The sequence below is a fragment of the Diabrotica undecimpunctata genome, chromosome 4, assembly GCF_040954645.1.
Source record: "Diabrotica undecimpunctata isolate CICGRU chromosome 4, icDiaUnde3, whole genome shotgun sequence".
Classification (NCBI taxonomy): domain Eukaryota; kingdom Metazoa; phylum Arthropoda; class Insecta; order Coleoptera; family Chrysomelidae; genus Diabrotica; species Diabrotica undecimpunctata.
Window position 1 is genome coordinate 7782926 of NC_092806.1, and position 17601 is coordinate 7800526.

The 17601-nt window shown below is 35.6% G+C and overlaps 1 protein-coding gene across 4 annotated transcripts in view; it reads left to right on the forward strand.

The window, feature by feature from the left end:
• Window positions 1–17601, forward strand: part of LOC140439096 (EEIG family member 2) — a 216893-nt gene that overhangs the window by 151973 nt on the left and 47319 nt on the right. For all 4 annotated transcript variants that reach the window (XR_011950601.1, XM_072528777.1, XM_072528779.1 and 1 more), the window contains exon 3: window positions 4140–4451. Coding sequence is in view for 3 of the 4 variants with exons in the window: in XM_072528777.1 (XP_072384878.1) it covers window positions 4140–4451 (312 nt within the window). In the remaining variant the exon portion in view is untranslated. The remainder of the gene's footprint in view (window positions 1–4139; window positions 4452–17601) is intronic.

Genomic DNA, 17601 nt, shown 5'->3' on the forward strand with positions numbered 1-17601 from the left:
TCATTTTCATCTTCTCCAACTGCTAGTTCGACACAATTTTCGATGTTTGGTAACACAGTTGTTGAAGACTTTACAAACTCCCACGTAGATTCAATTTCGTAAATAGAGTAGAGAATACTGAATGACTTCCAAAACTCTTTTAAGTGATATCCTTCTTCAATTTTTGAGCCAAGTAACTTTGTTCTGTAGTTTCTCTTCATAGACGCAATGATGCCTTGATCTACAGGTTGAACTAAAGCAGTCGTGTTTAGAGGCAAACATTTTACCCTCAGCAGACTTAAGCATATGCGTTTCAGGGCGTGAGGGGCGCTGTCAATTAACAATACAGCTTTTTGTGGCAAATTCTTTGCTTTTAAATGTTTTTTGACTTCTGGTACAAATTTGACTTCGAACCACTCTTGGAATATTTTTTATCCATCCACCCTTTCCTTTGTTTGAAGTAATCAACGCGTAGTTTTTCTGCTCTGGTGCCCTTAAAAGATCTACGTTTTTTTGACTTGCCAATCACCTTCAACTTCAGTTTGTGACTTCCTGTAGCGTTGCTACAAGACATAATCATGATTCGTTCTTTACTGGAATTATGGCCCCCTGCTTTACCTTCACTTGCAAGCATTTCCACAAGAGGCCTGATTCGTCTGCGTTATTAATTTGTGCGTAGCTCAGATCATTTGAAGAAAGAAACTCTTCGAACTCACTTTTAAATTCGTCAGCTCCCTGTTGGTCACCGCTGAGCTTCTCTCCATGAAGTCCTATCTCCTTTATCTCATGGCGTTGTTTAAAGCGAGTCAATTAACCAGAGGATCATTAAAATCCCCTTCTAAGCCCCACACGTCAAAAATCTGTTTTGCTTTTACAGCAAATATTGGACCTGATATGAGTGTACCCATGTTACGAACTTGGGCTATCCATTCTACCAATGCCGTCTCTAATTCTACGTAAGACAAGGTGACAGGTGATCACCAGTTTACTATAACGGTTTTTAATTATGTTTTCTTAAACATTTAATAATAATCCTTGTATCGGCATGTAAGTAATATTTATTTATTTAATTTTAATTTTCAATTGAAATTGAGAATTTCTATTTAATAATCACACACATATAATATTTGCATAATTGCTGTATATTCTGTACCAGACAGCACCCTAATACGGGATAATATATTTTTAGCATTTAGTATACCATGTACCGTTGACCTGAAGATGCATAGCAAATTATAGTATGCGAAACCGGTCTTTGGTGGTAGAATAAATTGATTGTGAGTCAATCTTTTCTTATTGGGGATTTTTATTACAACAAACGTTTTATTAGTTTATTAACTTCATAGAACGTTACAATATGGGCAATAATATATTGGCTGTAAAGTCAGACCTTACAGTAATGATCCTAGCCTGTATAGAAACATGTAAGGGATAATACTGTACTTTAGTTGCATTCGAATTGTGTTAGTTAAAATAACGCTGGACAAAATGCTAATAGAAAAATCATTCAGGCACAACTTTTCTGAGTTACTATAACTTTTAAAATCTATTGATTGCCCGATATATTCCAAAAATATATTCTTTCAAATTTTGACACTAACTTTCTTAAATTTTCTGTACCTATATGAAATTTTCAACGGTTTTGAATGTTACTTATACGAAAAACTTTTTTTAATTTGTTAGTCAATTCCGCTATCGTTCAGCATTCCAAAAACTTCGACAAATACTCACTGCCGACCGGCTAGAATGTCCAGAATCTAATTACCCACTTTAAAGTGATCCGCCCTTTTCATATCACCTTTAATCGGCTCATCACTTTGAGTAAATTGAATGTAATTTGGATATTTGATATGTTTTATGTGATCTACATTTTCCTCATCCTATCACAATTGAGTTTTTCCTTTCAGAAATTAAATAAATGAAGAGTCATTTCTGTTTCCGAACAGTAAAAATAATAATGTTTTTTGGCTGGTAGTCAAATTAAAAATGAATGACTTGCTAGTACAAAATTCTTTTATGAATCTTTTAATAATTTTACAAATTAAAAGCAAGTACACAAAAGTTCTTTTTTGTAATTTATATATTTGCAAATAAATACTTACAACTAGACATAAACATCATTCTTCTTTCTCTCTTTCTCTGTCACTGTCTCTCTCTCTCCAATGGCGCTACAGTCCAAATCGAGTATTGGCCTCCTCCAAACTATGCCTCCAACCTTGCCGGTCCTGCGGCGATCTTCTCCAGGTTCTCACCTCTAGCAAATTTTGCGCGTCCGCTGCTATTTCATCCTCTCACTTTTCCCGTGGCCTTCCCTTTCGTTTTGCGCTATGTATTTTACTATTTAGGGCTCTTATTGGCAATATTTCGTTCTCCATTCTAACTACATGACCAGTCCATCTAAACATTTCTTATTCAATACATTTCTCTTCCATATTAAAACTTATTTATCGTTCTTCGGAATTTTAGGCTATATATCTTTTACATCTCATAACTGGTCTTCCTCTCAGTCGTCGTCCTGGACATTACCATTTCGTTACTTTTTTTGGCCACCTATGCCCTGACATTTTTTGAACATGAGCTCTGTTCTGGCTGGTATTGTAGTGCTCTGTTTTCCATTTTTTTTTTGTTATTGAGCATTCGACTATCATTCGGTTCCATATAAGCAAGCAATAAAAGCTGAAAAACGTACTGCTTATGCTAACATAATAAACAAATCCACTAACAAAAGTAAGACTATATTAAACAAAATACAAAAAAAAAGAAGTACTTGTGACTCGTTTGGAAAAAATATATAAATGTTTTGGATGGATTGGAGTCAATAAAAGGGGCTATGCAAAATATCTTACAAAGTTGAACTAGAAAGAAAAAAATTTTTTGTTAACTCACCAAATAAAATTAGTTTCGTTAATAAAATTGCTGCTAATACATTTCAAAAAGAATTAATACAAAAATGTCCTTATCTAATAAATGTTTCTCTGAAATTTTAATATAATTTTGAAAACATTTTCTTAACACAAAAACAATTGAATTTATAAATAAGTTAAAATAGCGACCAATTACAAATAAGCCTCAATGTCATAAATGCCAACTTAAAATTTTTATTTTTGACAATTATATTGCCAAAAATAAAATTTTGTTTAAAAATTCTTTTTTGTTTAGTAACAAAAAAGAAGAAGATTTATTCACCATTGATAGATGGTAGATGGAAAAAATGTAACAGATATATGGAAAATTAAATCAAAATGTGATATTTTACAAGTTTCATATATGAATTTGAAAAAACAAATGTAGTATACAGCATTAGTTGTACTCAGTGTGAAGCTGAGTATGTTGGTGAGACCGGAAGAAATCTTTCAAATCGCATTATTTCTCACAAAAGTGATTGCAGAATTAAAAAACCATCTTGTGCTTTGGCAGAGTATGTAATCGATAAAGATCGATAAAGATCGATCACGACCTCCGCCGCGGATGTGGCACTTGAAGAAGATGACATGTAGTGTATACTATGTAAACGTTGTCAATAAACGTATCTATCTATTTCCTAATTACCCTTTTCCTCATTACCCTGTTCCTTCTGGTAATTTGAAGATATCTTTTCATAAAGTCCAATTCGACGATTCTTTTTTATTTCGTATTGGTGTTGTCATTGTCCAGACTTCCGCTCATTATGGGGTAATGGAGTAATGTTTCCACTACGCTTTAAAAGATTCTTTTGTTGTTTTCTTTGATGAGTCTTTCAGTATTCGTTCTTTTCTCAGTCTTCGTTCGTACTGTTTGCTTCACTTGAAATATAACTTGCTGCCTGAGGGCAGCAAGTTATATTTTTCTCGTTTTCTTGGAGTTTTAACCATGTGTGTCTTTTTAATGGGGCCAGTTGTCATTGACAAGTTGGATTTGTTTAACCAATCATTTTCCGAGTACTGTGGTCTACATCTTCTTTAAGATACACACCTAAGCTTGAAGTTCGTAGAGTATTTCTAAATTTTTTGGATTATTGTGTCTAAAGATGCCATTAAAATGCAGTTTATTTAAAATACCGTTAGGGACATAACATCAATGCAATTTATAATTATAAGTAAGTTTGAAAAGTGAAACTATTTTGGCATGCAAAGGCTATTTTAAATAATATTGTAATACTAAAAATGTTTTTTCTTTTCCAGGCAAGAAGTGCAAGATCATAAAGTACATTGGAACGCAAACTTCACCTTTCCCTGTAAAATGATGGCCAACGCATCCACCGGCGTGATGGAACGATGCGTTCTTAGGATATCCATAAGGAAGGAATCGAAAGGTGGTCGGTCGTTCAACAAATTGGGATTCGTCGATTTGAATCTCGCTGAATATGCTGGCGCCGGTATGATACACAAAAAGGCTCTGTTGGAAGGCTACGATACAAGGCACCGACAGGACAATAGTATGTTGAAATTCAAGATACAGTTGAATATGATTTCGGGAGACATACTTTTTAAAGCGTAAGTTATCACTTTATTATATCTTTTCTTATATTACTTAAACAGCGATATTATAAAAAAAATCAAGTTTGTAGTTAAACAAATAAACTTTTAGTTCGATTTAGACATATCGATTTCTTTTTATTACATCTCTTACTGTTAATCTTTGCCTTAAGGGCATAGGCGCAAAATGTCGCAAAAGATTGCATTATTACCGAGGGCCGAAAGTCCCTTAGAATAACCAAAAAGTTTTCTTTGAATGAGATAGTTGATATTAAAAGTCATACTAAATTTTGTGTTTTCTTTTCACCTTTGTAATCTTTCATTCTGCGTTTAAATTTTTCAAATATACTTATTAGTTTTCACAGGATTCGAAAAAAATGAATACATTTAAAACACATTGAACATTTTGACAAGCGACATTTTGCGCCTATGCCCTTAAGCAAGGTTTACACGTATCCAGTACCTGGTATCAGTCTCAGTGGCATACCAGTGCTTGACTAGTACAGCGCTGGACAGACACGTTTACACGTATTATAAATTAAACACTGCACTTTTCTTTACCGCTTTATTAAGAATAGAAACACTATATATACACTTGGTTACATGCATTATTACTTTGCTCTTCTATACTGCGGAATGTGGAGAGTAAAACTTCTTGTGTACAAGAGAAAAAAATGCTGAGAGCGATGTTTTTCATTGAGTTACTTTATTGAAAGGGTAGAAGGCGGAAGTGATTTTTTTGAGGAAGCGGATGGATCTGAATGTCATGAAGTAGTGGCCTTTGACAACATAATGTATTCGGATATCTGCCAAGCTTCACTTAAAATAATACTAATTTGCAAGTTTATAATTGGTTTACCAAAAACTGGCATATCTACGTTCCATATCAAGCTAAGTCACCTGATGCTTTTGGATTATGTTTTTCTTGATTCTTATCTTTTTTTTTAATTTCTAACGACTAGTTTTCTTATTCTTTACATTCGTATTCAACGTATTTCGCTTTTTTGTAGATCATATTTTTCAATCTAGCCGATAGCTTTTAATTCTGTGCATCATCTAACAAAAGATGTTTACAGAAAGCAGTGAGCACTGAAATTTAACATTACTATTTTTGGTAATCTACTATATTGCTTTTACATGAATATTTAATTGCAATTCTCATTATAACATTAAACCTGGTTCGCTGTACCATGATATAAACGAAAATCAATAAAGCGCGTGACTTTTACCCGGACGTTGACTAATTCGAAAATGAATACAGCATTTATTTAGGACAGACAATGCCTTACCCACAACATAATGTTTAGAAGAAAATACGAATTCATAAATATCATAACGAAGCGATATTTAGAAATAAAAACATCGGCATTAAAAACAAAAATTACAGAATATAAACATCATAATATATTTACTATATACCACGAACGGTCTTCACAAAAGAAAACTACAAATTCTAGTTCAAATTCACCTTATCGAACAATGCTTCCTAACAATTATGTAAACGTTCATATCTATCTTAAAACAGACATAGCATAAGCTATCGGTAATTGAATGAGTAATTAAAAGCATACCTTATCATTTAGTAGTCCTTACACGCGGAAGAATTTACTATAACTTAGTTGGACCACTGTTGTTTCGGTGTTAATGATGTAGCAAGGGCGTGCGCAAACCGAGGATATACATTTCTGTTACTAGCACAATGGCATACTAGTAACTAGTAAGCGCCTTAGCGCCAGCTACTGGACCCAAGCTGGCAAGTGTCAACGTTTACTGGCATGCTAGCTAATCGCAAGGAATTTTATTTTTCGTGCCAGTAGCGTGCTGTTTGATGCATTGCGCATGCGTTGAGAGTGGCACAGGCATGTGTCAACGCACGTGACAGCTACTAGTATGCCAATAGCTGTGCCATGATTTGTTGAAAGTAGTGAAGTGAAATATCTCTGTTGTGTTTTGTTTTTTTGTTTATGCGAGTATATTTTTTAATCTTTCTATTAAAAAAAGAGTGTTTACAAAATAATCAAGTGATTGATCATTTGTCGTTAGGGGAATGAATATGTTTCCTGTTTTGCGGGAAGCAAAGTAATCGAGGCACACTTTAAACTATTTTAATGGTTTATTAACAATAACTACATACTAAAACAATTAAGAAAACAATAATAGTTCCTTTCTTATGTACATAAGAAAGGAAACAGGAAAAAATGTGAAAACTATAGAGGAATTAGTATAATATCGTCGGTAGGTAGACTTTACGGGAAAATTATTAAAGAAAAACTAGAAACTGAAATAATAGGAAAAATTGGAGAAGACCAAGCAGGGTTCACAGTAGGAAAATCATGCCTAGATCATACGTACACATTAGAACAACTGATAGAGAAGAAAATGGCAAAAGGTAGACCGGTCCATCTGGCCTTTGTTGATCTAAAGAAAGCATATGACTCAATACCTAGAGTCAAATTATGGGAAGCAATGAATGATCTCGGAATCCGACAAACACTAATAAAATCAGTTAAAGCACTATACAAAGAAAACAAAGTAGCTATTAAATGTGGAAATAAAGCCTACAATCCATTTAAGACGACAAAAGGACTTCTACAAGGCTGTGCTACGTCCCCTACTCTGTTTAAAATATTCTTGGAAAAGACACTCAAACCATGGAGGAGAAAGTGCGAAGGAATGGGCATACCAGTAAGAGACGAATACCTATACACCTTAAGTTTTGCCGACGATCAAGTAGTCATCGCACAAGATGAAGAAGATCTCAGCTTTATGCTCAGAAAACTAGAAGAAGAATATAAAAACAACGGAATGGAAATAAACTTAGAGAAAACCGAATACCTAACAACAGAAAACAAGGATATGAGAAACCTAGAGATAGACGAGGGAAGACAAATAAATGGAACAGATAAATTCAAGTATTTAGGAACCATAATATCGAACCAGGGAACAACAGAAGAAGATATAAACAACAGACTGTGACAAACAAGAAACTGTATAAGACAACTAAACTCAGTGTTGTGGGATAAGAACATTACGATAAAGACAAAAAAGAGAATATATAACACCCTGACAAGAAGTATCCTGACATATGGGTCCGAAAACTGGACAATAAATAAGAGAAATAGAGGTAGAATAAGAGCAGTAGAAATGGAGTTCCTGAGGAGAAGCTGTAGACTTACAAAAAGAGACAGAATTGAAAACGCAGAGATTAAGCGAAGAATGGGAGTGCAATCAGACATAATCGACTATATAGAGGAGAAGAGACTATCCTGGTACGGCCACGTCAGAAGAGCGGACAGAGGACGCTGGATAAACAAAATCACAGAATGGAGCCCGATTGGAAGAAGAAAGAGAGGAAGACCCCGAAGGTCATTCAGAGATGAAATCGACGAGGCTATGGAGAAAAGAACCCTGCGAGATGGAGACTGGAATGACAGGGAAAATTGGAGAAAACGGTTGAGTGAAGGAAGAAAAACTGTGGAAATCCTTAGTAGTAGTAGTAATAATAGTTCCTTTTTGGGAGTTGAATGCTATTCTGACGGGGATCAGCTGACACCTTCTCTTCTTCTGTTTTCTTGCCAGCCTGTCTTTCGGCGCCGACGTTCACTCGCTTCAGCAGCACAGTCAACCCATGTGTGGCAAGTGGCAATTCGTCACAAATAGACTATAGAGGTTATTAGTGTATGCAGAACAATATGGAATTCCTCCAAGTCAACGTTGTACAAAAATATGAGAAATGGGTGAATTTATTACAATAAAGGATAAATCGTAAGAATCTTCTACTCTATATAATGCCTCCAGAGATGTATATGAATCGCCAGTAGCCAAAAATCTAAGTTTTATCAAATTTTTCAGGAAGCCTTTTTAAATGTAGAATAGACAGTTAAGATTTCATTTCACATATGGTGTCTCTATAATTCGCTTATACCTATTTCGTCCTTTCAAGACTCATCAAGCGACTTAGTAGGAAGCGCTTCTTACTGTGGCCACAGTCCACCCAGTCTCTTAGGCTCGGGATCAGCATCTTAGTCCACTGGGCAACACCTTTGTGCTATTCCACTATTCTGGTCATCTTTCCATTGATCTTTTCCCTTCTTCTTTTTTATGGCTGTTGTCAAATGCTCTCTTTGATCATAGAGACGTCTTCTTTCTACTGCTAACACATACAGAGGAACGCAACCCGTGATAGTCCACAGGGCCGCCGCAAATACAGTCTTGTGGGCGGATGCTACTCAGCAACAGAATCCAATCTCTCACCAAGAGATACATACTACCAATAAACAATAGCCTGAACAACCGAGCTAAACTCACTCAAAACTACTTGCCATCGCCTAGGGCACATACCACGAATCCAACTAAAAAAAGTTCCATTCTCTCCAGCAAAACTTCTACACTTGACTGGTAACTAACTTCCTGATGAATATCACGATGTCGTAGAAGCAACCCCCATAAAATATCACAGATAAAATAAACTGCAAGCCAAAAATGCTGATCCAAGAGCCGTTTTCATCTTATATCTGGTGACAGCGGAGGTGCCCCCTTCTCGAGGCGTGTTTAGGCTTTAAACTTCTCCTTCCTCAACAAAAAAAATCAGGACCACCACCAGCTTTTTCCACTCCGCTAGCAGCATACTGCCACCTCCCCTTTTGCTCACGTTGCTCTACTCTCCAAAACTGCCACAAAAAAGGGAGACACTTCCTTGAAGAGGCACATCGCCTAAACGTGGTAATAATGTTCAAGGTTCGTTCACAACACCGTGTAGGATCCTCCTCCTTTCTGATTGGGGTTTCCCAATGTTAGACACCACCACCCTCCCTAGCACAGCTGCACTCTTCGCTGTCAGATATTTGACTCATTTCTTTGAAGTTATATCCCTTTTTTCCCTTTACCCTTCAGAATTCTTCAGTCTTTCACGACGTTGCTCGTATGTCTAAAGCCGGAATTAGACAGCTCGTGGAATGGCGCTCTTCGCTGGTTTGCGTCTATAACAGAAATAGTAAACCACAAATATTGAGAAGGAATACATTCCACGTTGTGTTGGTTTCCGTCTTTATATTTTGTCTTTTTTCTATTACCTATTTTCTAGTTCTCATCGCCGATGTGAAACTCAACTCCACGTTCTGTGATATCGTTCCCTTACCCACCATAGCGAGATCATCTGCAAAGGCGAGAAAAGATTTTCTTCTAAGTCATTGATTTTCGAGTCTCGAGCTAGAGTTAGTGAAATGTGTTGGTGAAACCTTAGGGAAGTAGACGATGATGTAGATCAAGATTGATATGGAGGGAGGGTGTGGATGAATAAGACAGAAAGATTTCCATGGACAACTGACATTACATGATGACAAAATTCTCGCCTTTGCTTAATCTTCTGAGTTAGACTATTAAACTTTTCGTGTACGAAACTGTTTTTATAATTCCAACATTCATTTTGCAAGTAAACGACATGACATATCTTTCTTCTATGTATAAGTATTTGAAGTTAGTTTAGTGAAAATCGATCGCAATAGGGATTCATTTAAATTCGTCTTATTACATGTATCTAACCTCTCGTGTATATCTCTAGTCCCCAGTTTAGTTTGTGATTTTCCCATTATAATAAATTCCCATATTCATAGTTTTAATTAAACGTCAATGCTAACAATAAATTCCGAAATTACATAAAACCCTCATGTAATTCACAACTTCTGTACTTATGGGACTTTCCGTTTAATCCAGTCCATGTTTAATAAACCAATAAATTATCTTGATCATTATTGAAAATAAATCAACATGCATAAGCAAATATTAGCGTTTCACTGATGACAGTGTCGGTATTGTTGAAAACCCATCACAATAGGCGTAAAGACCAAAACAAACACGATAAAAAAACAACAACATCGGTAATGTTTACATTGACACTTACATAGAATGACAATCCTATTGAAGATAAAACTGAAAAGAATTCAACACGACGGGACGTACTGCTGACGCTATATTCTAAGCCCATAAATTTTATTTAATTATAGCTTGATCATCACTGTCACGATTATTGTAGCCTTTCAGTTCTGCCGAATTGTGGCAAATGCCCGAGCGAAGCGATGTTAATATTCAATTAACGTGGTTTGATAAAAGAACAAAACAAGACCCTCTCCAAGAATAAAAGAATAAAGAACAAATCACATGTCGTGGTATCTTTTTTATAAAGAATTTAGAAATTTAATAATCACAAAAAGAAAAATATGGAAGCGTTGACATTACTTTTTTGATATTATTCACATAAAGATCATTCTTGCCCAGTACGAATAAAAAGACGGAAAACGACATATTTCTTTCCTTACACTACAGGGCATAACGATTTGTTTTGTCGACCTAAAGATTAAAAAATATCAAAATCAGTTGAACAAAATAAATTAGATATTTACCATCATGGATAAAAAACCATCGTCTACAAAATATTCGTAGATTTGGAGGGGCGATTTATTGTAGAAGTTTTCGTATAATTGTGTATGAAAACCTGCAGAATTATAGTCTTCAGATGTAAATTTCTGTAAATTTTCGATGTTGACCGGTTCCCAGATAATAGCTTCATTCATTGTATTGGATACTATTGATTCTTCTAAAATTTCCTGTTCGAAGACTTCAGAATGTTGGGCAATGGCAGATTCTATTGTAGCATCAACATGTTCTCCGAAATTCGTATATTCTTTTTGTTTACTGGTGGACGCCGATACATCCCAACGGTTTGGTACACGTTTTCTTTTTGTATTCTGTTCCGGTGTACTCGATTCATTTTCACTGTAACTAGAATCTGTTGGTTAGTACCCGTCCGAAAGATACGTGCCGCCAAACTCATCCGATTCTTCATATGACAGAATTTCTTGTCAATAATTTTTAAGTTTTTTTTGCTCTTTCTCCGTACGACTGTACCGCTCTAATCTAAGTACTGACAAGAAAAACACAAGCCACGGCGAAGGCGCCTTCGCTTGTTAGATTTCTTCTTCTTCTTCACTGACGTTACAACTCGGGGTGAGTCTTCGCCGCATCCACTATCGCCCTCCATCCTCTACGATCTTGCGCTTCTATTTCCCATTGTTGTACCCCAATTCTAGATAAATCGGCTTCAACATCATTCTTCCATCTTTTTCTCGGTCGGCCTACTGATCTTCTACCATCTGGTCTTTCAAAAAACACTGTCTTTAACACTCTGTCATCCCCTGATCGTACCACGTGACCTGTACATCTTATTCGGTTTGCCTTGATATGTCTAACTATGTTTTCAGTTCCATACAGAGTCACCAATTCAGCATTGCGGCGTCTTCTCCAATCCCCTGTGAAATCATCTCTTTGGGGGTCAAATATTATTCTGAGAATCTTTCTTACAAATACTAGAAGCTTATTGATTTCCCGCTGGTTGAAAGTCTATGTTTCACTGCCATTTGTAATAACTGGGCGAATAATCGACTTGTACAGTGTTAATTTAGATTTTCTTTTTAGCAGCTTCGATCATCGAATGTTGAAAGGGAGTATAGTGATCTATTTCCCGCAGCCATCCTTGCTGAGACCTCTTTTTCTATGTGGTTGTCGGCTGTGATTATCGCCCCCAGGTATTTAAACTCCTTTACTACTTCGATGTTGTGATCATGAATACTGATGTTCTGCCTACTCCTGGTCTTGGATTTTTGGTTACTACCATGTATTTCGTCTTTTCTTCATTTATTCGGAGAACTAGACTACCTGTTTCCTCCTCGAGCTGTGAAAACACCTCTTTCACGTCTCTTGTAGAATGCGTGACTGCATCTATATCATCAGCAAAGGCCAGCAACAGTTTTGATTCTTGATCAGCAAATCCTCCTGTCAGCGTAGACGATATTTTACATATTGCATATTCTAAAGCAAAATTGAACAGCAACGGTGACAAGTGGTCCCCCTGCCTAATTCCTGAATTTATACCAAATGGCATCGATGTTCTGCTTCCTATCTTTACTTGCGCATATGAGTCTGTCACGCACATTTGCGTTAATTCAACTAATTTTCTTGGTATTCCCATTTCTAACATTGCTATCCACAATTTGCTTCTTTTTATGGAATCATATGCTTGCTGGAAATCTATGAAAATTTGGTGCACATCGCGGCTGAATTCCCAGTTTTTCTCTAATATTTATCGGATGGTAAATATCTGATCTATAGTTGACCTTCTATAGTGTGAGTCTCTTTAGCAAGATAATTGATAGCACTTTATATGATGTGCTAATAAGCGATATGCCTCTATAATTTCGGAATTATTCTTTGTTTCCTTTCTTATATATGGGAATTATAACGCTTCCATTCCATTCTTTAGGCATTTTCTGTTGTTGCCATACTCTCAGAATGATGTCATACAATTTTTGGTGTAAAAGATTTCCTCCTTTTTTTGACAACTCTCCATTTATGCCATCATTGTTAGATTTGACGACACGTTATCAACAGGAATAAACAAGTCCAGTTAAATAAGTTAATAAGTGCTAATAAGCGATATGCCTCTATAATTTCGGAATTATTCTTTGTTTCCTTTCTTATATATGGGAATTATAACGCTTCCATTCCATTCTTTAGGCATTTTCTGTTGTTGCCATACTCTCAGAATGATGTCATACAATTTTTGGTGTAAAAGATTTCCTCCTTTTTTTGACAACTCTCCATTTATGCCATCATTGTTAGATTTGACGACACGTTATCAACAGGAATAAACAAGTCCAGTTAAATAAGTTAAATTGGCGTTTTTCTCTCAAATGTGATAAACAAATAGAATTGTTTAAAAAATACTTGGCCAATCGGATATATCTTTCGCAGATATAGTAACTGTATAAAAACTCACATTGTGAAATGTATTTTAAATATTTTTATTGTTTATTTTAATAATTATAAACAATAAAAAAAATGCTTACTTTCGGGTTTAATTTGCAATAAATTTTTTGTTTAGAAACACTTTTTTAATTTAGAAGATCTCATTTTAAAGAGCAGGTATGTCCAAGAAAGTCGATTCTAGATCGTTTTCATCTAGAACGCGTAGTTTTTTAACAATATTGAAATGAATGAAAACAGTCGCTTTTTTTGATTATGTTAAAGAAAAAACCATGACACAGGAAAAATTTCGAGACTCACGAGATAGTATGCCTTTTCTATTGACTTCCCCTAGACATTCTAGTTAAAACAAAGCGTCCAGTAATTTTTCGATTTCTAAACGCTTCGTTTCTTGTGGTATGTATTTTCTGTTATATATATTTCGGTCACTAATTATCACAAATACAAAATTTGAAACTTCGGCTGAAATCAAATTCAACGTTGTTTCCAAGCCTATTACGTTCGATTTTTTCGTATTTGTGTATTGCTTGGCTAAAACCGGTGATACAGTAAAGTAAAATTACTAAAACTCCTTATAAAATTGTTGCCCACTACACCTTAATCCGAACCTGTAAGAATCGTGGATATTTTAAGCCGGAAACCTACATTTTCTTCTCTAAATAGCGATGTTACAACAGGAAAATTCCTGTGATATTCCTGGAATTTCTTTTACAGCATAGATGTGTCAATATTGATTCTACGTTCAACTCAAATTAATTAAATTCTTTGCCAATAATTTTCTATCGTTCCATAACTTTATTTACCCTCACATACTAAGGTCGATTTTATTTGTTCCGAATAGTTTATCCAATGTTGCACACATACAATTCGAATCATACATAATTCTGAAATTAAACGTAATTCTGATAGCGGATATGCAATGAAAACTATGATAAACACAGATGAAAACGTTTCAAATAGAGTTTAAATAAAAAGACTAATGATATTGGTTTGGCTGCATTCGGAAAATTATTATAATATAATTGTTTTAACACGTTAACTGCCAATTACGAGATAATTCGTAAGACTTTTTGAAAAACAAACATTTTTTTATTCTTTTTGATGATAAATATGCGCTTGAATTAGAAGTTTTAAATAATATAATTTGATTAAATCAAATTGTCATTTTAGGCGAGATTTCTGAAAATTGCCGGGGCAGTCAACGTGTTAATATAATTAAAATATAACTACTTATTACTTACAAGCAAAGTACTGAGTCAAAAACACATATACGCACAATATCGTAAAATGAGATCATATAAAAAAACTCCTATCGAATTCTAATAACCGATTAAAAAAAAACGAACAATAAAATCGTTTACTAGACTGCTAAAAGAAATCGCCTCAGAGCTTTGTCTACAAAATAAACAACACCAAAGATCCCAATACGCTTTATATAACGTGACACCAATAGAAACACGAGATGAAAGAACAGCAAAGAGTTTTCTTAAATTATTCGTATAACCTCCATTGCTCGTGTGACGCAGTTGGAAAGGTCCGTATATTGGAACTTAAGGAAATTGAGTTTCTGTTTTCGGGCATTGGAATTACGGTCGTAAATGCTTGTCCTTTGTAAAAATACTAAAATTTTGATTGGGAAAGTGTAGACAACGTTACGGTTGGATGGAAGGAGTAGGGACAGTGTGTTTCCTTTTTTTATGAAACTGTTCACTTCGAATAAAGAAGGATTTATTGTCGATACTTGTGGTCTTTGAGGCCTACCGATTTTTTAATCGTGTTTTGTTTTTCACTGCTCCATTTTTCATAGTTAACTCCATATGAAACTATCGATAAAGGTTTTTTAATTGGTACGTTCTGAATTAATTCAAAATAGCAATATAGAAATCTAGTATCCTAACCAGGCACCAAAATTACGTTTTCTTCGAAGACTTTCAATGTTTTTCAAATATCATTCCTCTCTAGCAAATAATTGCGTCATTTATTCTTGATATTGATTGCTTCTACTATCTCGTGCTATTTTTACTAATCCGTGAAGTCTCATTCTACTTATCTGGCTATTCCAGTTCTTTTTCTGTCTAGTATCCAGTCGCTTATGTTCTCTATATTACTGTTATGTTGCATACCCGTAATTGCGACCCCGTGCTTTGGAGAAGTCTAGAATGATCTTTTCACCGCTGAAAGTGTTTTGCGCACGTTCTATCGATGCGGTTATTTTCCAGTCACCTGGAAAGCTTCCAAAATGTCCCGTTTTTCTTATATAAGCCCGCTGAGGCGACCTTTGATGATTAGTTTAACCACGGTTGCATCACTTAATCTCTGAATGTACAGAAATCGTAACATTGGTGTCAGACGTGTGAGATTATATGAACGAAATAGTTTTAGAGAATTTTTCTGGTCAAAACAAGAACCGAGTCCAAGATGGAGGAAATTCGAGATATTATTGCTACAGTGGAACAACGTCGAAGAGGACAAAAAGAGGCTGTCGAAAAACAACAAGACGAAAAAAAAAACGTCGACAAGAAGCTAAAGAGAGACGTCGTCAGGAAGGAAGATAGTTGCTCATGAGTCTTATATCAACAATAGAGGCCTCAAAAGTAAGTAACGAAGACGTGAAAAGAGAAATTTATTAATGTTTGTATTTTGAGAACGATTTGCGATGTGGAAATTGAAACTCCAATAAACTTTAACCGAAAATTGTGGCTTATTATGGCTTTTATGTGGCAATAAAATAGTAATTACTTTAAAACGCCACAAGAAAATGGCTTCAGAACAATATTAAGAAACCGTTATGGGATCAGCGTTATTTAAAATGAGATTGGAAATTCTTTACAAAAAACTCGCATATTGTCAAAATTCAAACAAATTTTTAATTTATGAATTTATTGATAAAAATTTAAGACACAAAAGAAGATATAAAAAGAAAAATCGTAGAGAAAAAAAAATATATGAAAAGAGAAATAGAAGAGACAAAAAAAGATGATTGATGTAGTTGAAGTAAGGTTGAGGTCTAGTAGAGAAAAGATATAATGAGGTAAAGAGAACTCTTGAAAATATCCGCCTAGAAATTGAAAGGATCAAGCAACTAAGAGTTAAAGATAAAATAGAAGTCATTTGATTCCCTGTCAATGGAATAATTAAGTCTCCTACATTTGACGGCGAAACCTTCTGGCCAGTGTCTAGAAGACAATTCGAATCCATTGCACAAAATAATGGATGGGCATATGAACAGAAGGTAAGAGCTCTCATATTAGCACTTCGAGGTAAAGCTGTCGAAATCCTTCAAAACATCCCAGAGGACGCACAAAAGAGCTGGGAGACCATCATATCGGCTCTATAACTAAGATACGGCAGCCAATATTCGAAAAAAATATACCAGAGTCAACTGAAAAAACCTGTGTAAGAATGCGAAGAAGGAGATATAAAAAATAGCACGACTCGCTTGGTTGAAAGCCCCGGAAGAGTTTCTGTACCATCCAATGCTTCCTTGAAGGCCTGAGCGTTGTAGACCTCCAGCAGATATTATGACTAAGGAGAGGACGCCATTTTCGTAGGCTTAAAGTATGAAGCCGTGAAGAATATGTCACGCCATCAACGCAAAGTCCTTCAAGTAATAGGTATTACCGAAGTGGAAGAAGACGGTCTAAATAAGCTGCCCTGGGTATTGCCGCCCAATTTGGGAAATGTCTCTGCCCAATAACTGTTTGAAACAAAAACGTCAAGGGAGACCAAAGTGTTACAATTGTGGATTTTAGTCCACCTTCAACGTGATTGCTGACAACCTACAAGATCAGTGGACAGAAAATCGACCGGTAGGCAATGCCCACAACAGCAACGTAGTCCCAGGTTCTAATATCTACAACAATAGGAAGTAGCGACATTTATATGCCGATGGACTTCTCAATAGTCACCGAGCAGAAAAATCATGGGAATGCAGACGGCCTCTCGAGAAGACCATGCAAGGAGAGGATCTACCGATTGTGCGAGCGCTAAGAAGAACGAAGGACCAGATTCAACAGTTGAAAATCATAGAGGGTAGTGATGAAGAAGCTCTAACCAATGAAAACCTCCATGCCGAGCGAAAGAAACAATAAAATTTATTATTAGAAACAGATTAAAAGCTAGTCAGTGAGCAGAAAGAAGGTCCAGATCTAGTCCGTGAGCAGAAGAAAGATCCAGATCTAAAAATAGTTCGTGAGTGGCTGAAAACGGGGCGAGGCCACAATGGCAGGAGATTGCCAAAGTAGTCCAAGCAGTGAAGGGCTATTGGCTTCAGTGGGACTCCTTTTACCTACGACATGACGTTATTACTCGTAAATGGAAAAGTCCAGATGGAACAAGAACAGTGCTCTAA